The 10,447-nt window shown below is 35.8% G+C and overlaps 1 protein-coding gene across 14 annotated transcripts in view; it reads left to right on the top strand.

The window, feature by feature from the left end:
- Positions 1–9,923, top strand: part of LOC109711322 (pentatricopeptide repeat-containing protein At5g48910) — an 18,485-nt gene extending 8,562 nt beyond the window's left edge. The window contains exons 2-7 of one of the 14 annotated variants that reach the window (XM_020234311.1): positions 4,261–4,576; positions 6,198–6,300; positions 6,592–8,401; positions 8,495–8,554; positions 9,228–9,332; positions 9,573–9,923. In XM_020234311.1, coding sequence (XP_020089900.1) covers positions 4,503–4,576; positions 6,198–6,300; positions 6,592–8,401; positions 8,495–8,511 — 2,004 coding nt within the window. In that variant the 5' untranslated portion in view covers positions 4,261–4,502 and the 3' untranslated portion in view covers positions 8,512–8,554; positions 9,228–9,332; positions 9,573–9,923. Of the gene's footprint in view, positions 1–1,684; positions 4,176–4,260; positions 4,577–6,197; positions 6,301–6,591; positions 8,422–8,494; positions 8,571–9,032; positions 9,333–9,572 lie in introns of those variants that run through there. The other 13 variants (XM_020234310.1, XM_020234309.1, XM_020234307.1 and 10 more) reach the window with 13 other exon arrangements.

Here is a 10,447-nt window from a genome sequence, read left to right as displayed (position 1 = left end):
GGGGGGGGGAGAACCTCACGCTGCTGCAGGCTGCCGCGTCCACGAGGAAAATGCTGTCGGAAACCACAAGCAAGGCTGCCGCGTCCACGAGGAAGATGGCCACCATCGCTCCACTGTCGACACCTCTCGCTCGCCCCAAACTAGGTTCCGCTCTCTCTCTCTCTCTCTCTCGATCTTTCTTTCTCTCGGAACAAAAGAAAAAGGGTATTCACGTACATCAAAAGGAATAGGGTTTTTTTTCGTTTCTTATGGTTTTGGATGCAGGTATTTTTAAAAATTTTTAAATCCGACTTGTTTAGACCCAAAAATATGCCTCACATATCCCGTTCGTATCCCAAAACGTGTCCCACTGTATCTCGAAACGTGTCTCGCCGTATCGCAACGTATCCGATTTTTTTTTGTAAATTTTTTAAAATTTTAGATACTTCAATTTCGTATCCAATATGTATCGGGCGCGTACCGGGCGCATATCTGTGTTTGATACGTATCGGATACGGGTACGGGTTGTGATTTGGAGTATCTGTGCATCATAGGTGAATAGTCTTTGCGCTATCCCGATTATACTATTTATTCCCTAAACTTTTCAACTAAACACTTTAACTATCTTATGTATTTGATTTCATCCTTGACTGTCAAAAAAAGCAAATTTTTTCTCTAAAACAACCATTTTGTCTTTTTTCTTCTGTACGGTAATTTCTTCCTTCAATGTATTTGTAATGGGGCTACGAGGATCTTCGTGGGACAAAGCTATATGTTGCAATATTTTCTTTAGCAATCAATGTTGCAATTGCAATATATGAGAAAATTTAGGTAACTTAATTGTTAAAGTGAAACGATCAACAACTATATTATATTAGCGGGATATCATAGACTCTCTATCTATTTTACTCTTGTTATATTTTTTCTGTACTTTAGTTAAATGTATATTGCTACTACTATACCATTATATTTGTTTCTTTCAAATAAATAGCATGAATTAATAATTCTTTTATTTATTTTATTGTCACATTAATATAAATTTTGAGCTTAATGAAGCCAAACACAAACTAGGCAAAAATCAAAATTGGCTAGTTTAAAGAGGGCGAGTTCTTAATGAATACTGAGTTTAGAGAGTTATAGGATTCCATCAATCGATGTTTTGAACTCCGAAAAACACGATAATGAGACAAATTTTTGGGGGTAAATTGCACTAGTAGTTTCGTAACTTCTAGCCAAGCTTCGTTTTGGTTTTAAACTTTTAACTTTGACATTCAAGACCTCAAACTTGTTGTGCTTGACTTTAGTCTTTCCCAAAGGAAAAAAAATTGCTTGCATCTAGTTCGACTGTACGTTTGGGCACCATGAATCCATCGACCTTCTGTCCATCTTATGTTTTTTCAATCCAACAGGTCAAATTTCTAAATATATAGAAGGTTGTGACTCAAATGATGGTAGGATTAAAATATGAGATGGTATCAATAGTATATAGATGCATTGTACATGAATATTTGGATGCACTAGTTGTAGGCCATAACTTTTCCTCTTTTAGTAAATAGGAATGGGAACAAAAATGAAATAATTCAAGAGTATAGGTTTTACTTGTCGTACTTAGAAGCATGAACACGAGCGAACTGTTTACCTATTTATTTTGGTCAAATCATTAAACTCAATAATAATTGTTGCCATATTTTATTTTCCTCAATGTAATAGAGGACTTCTAATTCTTAATCCTCATTGTTTTCTCCACTTAATTAAGGAAAAAAAACCTAGTTTGCTGAAGAAACAAGAGTCTAGGGTTTCTTTAGTTGCTGTTTTACTGGAAATATCTCGTTTTTAGAAACCTAATGATTGAGTGAGGTACATTTCCTAAAGTTTTCATCGATTTTGTTTTATTTTGTAGTAAAGGTTGTCATGTGAATACACACACACGCACAAAGAATGAGAGAAAGAGGCCTTATTGTGTTGTGAGAGAGAGAGAGAGAGAGAGAGAGAGAGAGAGAGAGAGGCCTTATTTTGAAGATGTCCTAATGACCTAATTTCGAAGACGTCTTACACAGAGGGGGCGGAAGAGAGAGTGAGGCCTTAGTCAAATATGTCCCTGCTGACCTAATTTTGAAAATGCCTTACATGCAGGGTGGGAGTGACAGAGGCCTTATTTCGAATATGTCCTTAATGACCTAATTACGAAGATGTCTTACATGGAGGATTAGGATTAGGGATTTACCACAAAAACGGGGATGATGGATTGGAAGACACTTTATGTTAAAAGTTGCTCCTTTATTTCTTTCGGATGCCCAATTTTTTGTTTCTTTTATTGACTTCGTTTTTCCTCGTTTCAGTAGCTATTCAAAGTGATCATGAAGTTAGGTCTGAATACCCTAGCATAGGAATGCTTATGCTATTGCTCATTGATCTTTTTTCTCCAAGATTACTTGGCTGACGTGTGAGACTTAATTACTTGTCGGCCAACATCAAACTTAATTATTTGTCATTAACCCATCATTGTGCTGGCTCTCGTTTGGTCGCCATGCACTGTCAAATACAACAATGAATCTGAAACCAACCAATCACAAAAACATATCTTGTGGAATTGACAAAAACTTTCAACGAGTAAACATCTTGTCTGCATTTAACTGTTAAGTGCTACTTAATATTGTTGTTGCCTGATAGTACATTGATTAATTAAATTCTTGGTTGTGTGAATAATATCTCCTCTACTTTTATTTTCAAATTTTTCGAAATTATTGGTTCAGATTCTATTTTGTTATTTCTGTTAACATATAGAAGCAAGTTATGATTTCCTAATTTCCACCTTACACTTTCCTTAATTTATAAGTGTAGGTACTTAAATAATGTTACCATCTTAGAAATGTGCGACTGTGGTTGGGAATTGATGTGGTGTACCGTCCCGATGCTGATGGGGAGTTTTTGAGAAATGCAAAATATTTTATTTTATTTTATTTTATTTTTGCTAATTTTTGTATGGGTTTGCACGCATAATTTGAGCTGCATTGCAATTAAGCCTTTAATTGCCCAGTTAGTACACTGTTTTTTACAGTTCTGCGCTCTCTTTTAAGTTTTTGTTGGAGACATTGATGTTTCTTTCACCACATTGGATTAACGGATGTTTGTCCCTCTTTTGTTTTGTTTGGTCCTCTTTTGTTGGTCCTGCTGTCTACTACTGCTATCCTTTTCTTGTGGGTAGTGAATCCTGAAGGTGGTTTTGGGTTTGAATTTAGAACCAGGCCGAGTTATCCCTTTATGTAGCTTGGGATTCATATTTTCTGCAACAGAGTGATGAAATAAACTATTTTGAGGGCCCCAAGCACACTCTTTTAGAGGTTAATATATTTTCAAGTGCTTTGGTTTGCTTCCCACAAACTAAAGAAGAAACTAAAACTGTATTACCATAACTTGCTTTCTCTGAAATTTAAATGTGATATCAGTTTTGTGGTAGAAAAGGTAATGCAAAAGTGAGGATAGCTGAATAAGGTCTGCTTACTGTTAGAACAGTTAATTGCAAGAATTTCAAACAACTTTACTATTGTATTTTTCTTTTGGATTTTAAAGGTTTTATCAAGTTTGTAGTGAAAAAAAAAAAGGTTATACATGATAATGAGGATTGAATAAGGTTTATTGATTGTTGATAGAGTAAGTTCAGATACTTTTTTGATTATCTTCTTTTCAGGGGATGATAACTGAAACTGTTGTACTATTGTTTTTATTTTGTGAAGGTCAGTTATCCATTTATATGTAAGTCCTATATGTTTTACCCTTCTTAATGATAGGCTATTTCAATCTATATACTTAATATTTTGATGAACAGTCGTCAATTTGCATATATGAAGTGATCTATTATCACTTTCCAATTGGTTCTGAATTTTATGACTTTATTTCGCCGGTGTAAAAGAATTAACATTAACTTTGTGGAAGTTTCTTTTTAAAGTCTGCATAATCCATTAGTCGGTAGTGTGGGCTTTGATGACTTGGCTTGTATATATTATGTTCCTTTTGTGGTTGTATGATTGGAACTTAAAATACTTTCTTTTTAATCTTTTCAAGAAGTCCCATCAATGTTATACTTCTACATCTCTCTTGTTGTCACTTTTGCTGTTATTCTTAACAAATCTGCAACTATGGCTGAGAATTGTTGTACCGTGCTGTCTCAATGATGATAGAGAGCTTCTAAGATAAAAGTATATCCCCTTTAAAATATTTCAGAATTTCTCATTGATGACTTCTTCCTTTTCTTATTTTCACTCCTAACTCTTTTCTCAACAGTATCAATGAGAAAGTAACCCTAGCCTGATGAAGAAACTGGGAATCTAGGGTTTTCTCCATTTCAGAGGTGTCTTGAGTGATTTGAGGTTGATCTCCCAAAATTTCAATTGTTTCTGCTGTATTTCGTGGTAAAATTCTACTTTGAGGAATGTAGAGAGGCAAAGAACTGCAAATGCAAAAGCTTTTAGTAATTTCTTTGAAGTCGTTGATGGTGCTGAAGAAAAACTAGTTGTATTCCAAAGATGTCTTACGCTGAGGATCAGGATGAGGATGCTCACCCCAATAATGGAGATGATGGATTAGAAGACCCCCTAAGGTAAAAGTTGCTCCTTTATTTATTTCGGAATTGTTTTTTCCTCTTTTAATAATGATTACGTTGGAGATAGTTGAAGTAATGATGAAATTTGAGTGGGAAAATTAGTCTAAAATGTGTTATGTGCGTTGGTCTTTCATTTTTGAGTTTTTGGCTATTGATCCTGGACCTAATTACATATCATGAGCCTATCACTTTGCTGTGACATTGTTACCATGAAGGGACTTTTTTTTTTCTGGAAATATTATAAATTATATTCCTAAGTGCAAGCTCTTATTTTGAGGCAAGTTGTTGGTGAAATTCTGTACGATAGTTTTGTATGATTTGTGCTGTTCAATTTCACTGTTATTCGACTGTGCGTGATCTAGTGTAGACCTTAAACCACCATCTCAGAGCATCATTTAAAACTGAAAATGTAGCAAATAGAAGTTTTTCTGCAAAAGCTGGTTGATAAAATATAGGAGTTTCCAGTTGGTAGTACCATTTTATTGTGTTGAATAACAAATTCTGGTAGGTGTTAAACAAACACTATGCACTGATCTCACAAATTCATTGCTGAAAATATTTTATTCTGAGTACTTGATTTTAGTTGTAGAGATTTAGCTCACTAGTTTAGATGGTGTGACATTTCAGTAGAATTCTTAAGAACCTAATTTTGAATTTAGAGGACAATGAAAACTATAATTCAAGAATTTCCAATGTTGATTTTGACAGAAGAAGACAATGCTTAGAACACCTTGATAGAACACTTGATAGCTCTTTCCCTCCCTTTCCTTCTGTTGTTCTCTATGGGTTGTCTATGCAAACATGCACATGCTTACTTTTTTTCTTGGTTATTTTAACTTTTGAGATTGGTTAGAACAATTTATTAATGGAGAAAGACCATATTGTTAGAATAGAGAAGTAGAAAGAGTAAGGAGCAGACCAAAACTGATATCAGAGGAAAAACAGTAGAAAGTGGCACCGTAGTACTTCGTTTATCCTTGCTTAAATGGAGTTGGATGAGGGAATAAGATCTATATTGTTGCCCCTGTGCGGATTAGGAAAGTGTAGTTATTGTTTATAACAATAGAATTTTAACTGATCTTCTTTTTTTTGGTCCTAGATAATTAACTTACGTGAGCTTCTGAATATCTTGGAATGGCATGAGAGTTGCAGCAGCCTTAAGGATCCACCATTTAGAAGCATAGATTTTCATATCTTGATACAACAAAATACATGTTCCTTGGATCAATTGTTTGCAAAGAGAGAGAAATGACGAATACCTTCTTATGCAGGGTTGTCTGTTTCTGTTTGATTGGTTGGTATCAAATGCTTTCTCATCGTGTGAACAGTATACTGCCTTGTACCACCTTTACTGCACACAATAATTTTATTATTACTACTTTCACTTCATTTACAAGCTTGATTCCAGTTGATCTCTGTATACCCTATTCAATTTATCTTTCTGGTTTATTAGTTTCTTTTTTCTTCTTTTTGCTTGATGAATTATCTATATTTTGTTTAATGTTATACTTCATTTGGGGAAATTTGGGAGGAGCTAGGTGCTTTGCATTGTGTATACATAGCATTGGATGATCCTTTATGCTTGTGCCTGAACTAAGATTTTTCGTTGCCTTGCCAGATGCCTTCACTGTGGCATTAGTTCTAAATTTACATCGCACATGCGTCGTGGCCCCGAGGGACGAAGGACTTTATGTAATGCATGTGGTATTGCGTGGAAAAAGGTATGTTCTTGTTCCACTGCTTATTTGAGTAAAAAATATTTTAGTTAATAATGCTATGTTCTCTCAATGATTTTTAGTAGAGGTTGGTGCATGTGCCATTAATAATACTGCAAAGTTGGATTGGTGCCGAATTTACAATATACAAGTAGGATCAGCTTGTCACTTCTACAGAATATTCCTTGGCAGCTATGTTGAATTTCTGTTCTACGTTATCCTGTTTGTATGGTTTGTTTGGTTTGTTCTTCCTTTTTCTTCATAGCTGAACAATAATACTTAAGTTGGAATGAACAGGGAAAACAGAGAAAAATAATTGACTACGATGCTCCTGTTCAAGACCTGGAAAACTCAAAAATGGTACCTGAAATTGATATGGAATTTGAAAATGAAGATAAGGCATATGAATTTTACAATAGGTATGCTGGAGTGGTAGGTTTCAGTGTAAGGAAAGGTTGGTTAGATAAGTCCTCGGACAATGTTACAAGATCAAGAACCCTAGTTTGCTCAAGAGAAGGCTTTCGCAAGGATAAAAAAGGAGCAAAGGAAGTCAAGAGACCAAGGCCAGAAACCCGAATTGGCTGTCCTGCTCGTTTGACATTTAAACTCACACAAAATGGCACATACAAAGTTACTGAATTCATAGCTGATCATAATCATCAACCTGCACCCCCATCAGCCATGCACATGTTAAGGTCTCAAAGGGTAACAACTGAAGTTCATTCCAGTGAAGTAGATTTGTCAGATGATTCAGGAAGCACGCTAAAATCAACTACCGAGCCCATTAACAGACAAGTTGGAGGCCCTCGGAATGTTCGCTTTCTCCCACTTGATTATAAAATAGCTCTTAGATCGAAGCGAATGAGAGCCATGCAAGTGGGAGATGCTGAAGCTGTGCTTAAATACCTCCAAAGCATGCAACTTACTGACCCATCTTTCTTTCAGGCTATACAAGTTGACGAGGATGATAAATTGACCAACTTCTTTTGGGCAGATGCTAAGTCTGTGATAGACTTCGAGTATTTTGGTGATGTGGTTTGTTTGGACATGACGTACAAATTAAATGCATCTGTTAGGCCTTTTGCACTTCTTCTTGGTGTGAATCACCACAAGCAAACTGTTGTATTTGGTGCAGCACTGCTCTACGACGAAACCCTAGAATCTTTTAAATGGCTGCTTGAGACTTTCAACATTGCTATGCGTGGAAAACAACCAAAAACAATTTTGACAGACCAGTCTATTGCATTGGTTCATGCTATAGCTGCAGTGTGGCCACGCACGAGCCATCGATTATGTGTTTGGCAAGTCTATCAAAATGCGATAAAGAACCTAAATCAGATTTTCCAGAGTTCAAAAACTTTTGCAAAAGATTTCAGCAAATGTGTCTATGACTGTGAGGAGGAAGAAGAGTTCTTAATGGCGTGGCATATGTTGTTAGACAAGTACGATCTGAAGAACAACGAATGGTTGACGAAGTTATTTGAAGATCGGGAGACATGGGCTTTGCCTTATGGCCGCCAAATCTTTTGTGCTGATATGAAAAGCACACTACAGAGTCAAAACATGAGTGCTGTGCTAAAGAAATATCTAAGTCCACAGCTAGATCTTCTCTCTTTCTTTAAGTATTACGAGAGGGTGGTGGATGAACATAGGTATGCAGAATTACAGGCTGACTTTCATGCGAGTCAAAGCTTCCCAAGAATTCCCCCCTCAAAAATGTTGAGACAAGCTGCAAATATGTACACCCCAGCAGTATTTGAAATGTTTAGAAAAGAATTTGAGATTTTCATGGATTGCATGCTTTATAGTTGTGGTGAGATCGGGACTATAGCAGAGTATAAGGTTATTGTGGGTGAAAAGCCTAAAGATCACTTTGTTAGGCTTGACTCTTCTGATTGTTCAGTTGCCTGCAGTTGTAAAAAATTTGAGTTTATCGGGATTCAGTGTGGGCATGTGTTAAAAGTGCTTGATGTTAGAAATATTAAGGAACTGCCAGAACGGTATTTTTTAAAGAGATGGAGGAGGAATGCTAAGGCTGGTAACGAAAAGGATCCTAAGGGAGTTGATAGTGATTCATTGCTGGATGCACAACATCAAAGTTTTCATGGTATGAGTCAATTCAGTCAGGTAATTTTAATATGTAGGGAGAAAAGTTGAGTGTTTTTTAGGCTGATGTTGATAGAACTTAGTTATTACACAGGAATATCAGGCTTCTGATGCATAACAACGGCCATTTCATGGTAGCAGTCAGCTGGGTTAGGTACTGTCTATTGCAAGTAAGCATTTATATAATCATTGTTTTATGAGGAAAAATAGTGGGAAAAAAGTGATAGCCACTTGGTTTGATGAAAAATTTAAACAAATTCTAATGGGATCCATATAGGGGGGCCCGAATAATATTGGAGACAGAAGGCTTAGATGTTGTTATCATAGTATCGTCCTTACAAACAAAGGCTAGCTTTAGTAAAATCTTCTAGGCTTGCCCCCACGCAGCCCAGGTGCTCAGTTCAGCATTTTGTACCTACATTTAATGTGTAGAATGAATCAGATATTGAAAGAGTTCTAGACATAGGCAATTGGATGGAACCCCATGGCTTGGAATGTTCTTAGCAAATAATGCTAATATATGTCAGCTGTTGGTTCTCACATATTAATTTCTTAATTTAGACATTAGTTTAGTAATTAGTTTATTGTATTACTCTTTTCTATTTTTTCTGATTCTCCTTTACTACTACTAGGAGTCAACTCAGGAACCTGCGTTGTGAAAAGTGTTATGCAGTCCTTTTCTCTGTCCATTGATCACTTAAAGTCTTTGAAGTTTAACTTCCAATACATTGATTGAGGACCCAAAGTTATAGAACAATTGGAATCGAAAGAGATGATTTACCGTGCAAGTGAACAATTGAGAACTCCTTGTGCCAATAATTTTGCAGGGGTACCCATCAGATATTCGACCGCAGCCAAACTTTTGCACTTCTCAGCTGAATCTCTAGAACAACGAGCAAGTTCTGTGAAACATCAGATCTCAACAGCCTAAGGTGACTCATGAATCTTTCACTGATATTTAACTACTTAATACAACTACAGAAGCAGTAAGAAACTACGCTGTTTGATTGTCTAATATTAGATTATATAATTATATTATTATACCAAAGATTCTTGCTTCATTTGAGATGGTATGGTTGTTATCTAAATGGGCATGACCTCTTAATGCTGGACATTTTGCGTTAACCTGATACTATTAGTTGATATTATCTTCTATGTTTTTACCCCCACAGGGCTCATACTTCCATAAATATTTGACAGAACACGTCAATAAACTGATAGTTTGTTATGTTGGCACTAAGATTGTGTGAAGATAAAAGTGGTCTAAAGATTGACAAACATCCAAGAGATGGGGCCTCCCACAATTTTGCAAGCAGGGCTAGGAGTTTGATCATTTTTGTACAACAGTTTGATTTGCTTAAATGTGTAACCTTAGGGCCTGTATGGTTGAATGTAATTATAAACACAAATATAACTAGAGATGCATGTAGTTCATAATGAAACGGTTAATGTTGTATTTAATCCATTTGGTTGTATGTAATTGAGAACGATACATCTATAAAATTTCTATTTCGTTGTTTGCAGATCTTGTTATTTTATATGGGAATGTAAGATCACTCTTTAAAGAAGGTTTTTAAAAAACATTATTTATTTAAGAGATGAGTAGGTTGGTAACCTTAACTCTATAGCAACAGGGGTTTGAGGTAGGGCTGGCAAACGAGCGAGCCGGCTCACGTTCGGCTCGTGTTCGGCTCGATATTCGGCTCGCTCGAGCTCGACTCGAAATTAAATGAGCTGAGCTTGAACAAAATAAAAGGCTCGAAATTCATTTCAAGCCGAGCTTGAGTATTACTCGGCTCGTTCGAATTAGGCTCGAAAAGCTCGAAAAGCTCAGAAATATCTGTCCTATATTAAGCTGAGCGACTATACTATTCTTATAGTACGAGCCAATACTATATGTTGGTTTTCGATCTTAGGGCATTCAAATCAACGATCCACACCGTAAAAACTGATCTTTGGTATTTAAAGTTTCTAGAAATAAAATTTTATATTTTTTCGACATAGTTTATTTTATGATCAAATTATTTCAAAATTATCAATTTTCAAT

The sequence above is a fragment of the Ananas comosus genome, linkage group 6 (genome assembly GCF_001540865.1).
Source record: "Ananas comosus cultivar F153 linkage group 6, ASM154086v1, whole genome shotgun sequence".
NCBI lineage: Eukaryota > Viridiplantae > Streptophyta > Magnoliopsida > Poales > Bromeliaceae > Ananas > Ananas comosus.
The sequence above is the reverse complement of the archived record's forward strand: the minus strand, read 5'-3'. Positions and strand labels throughout refer to the sequence as shown.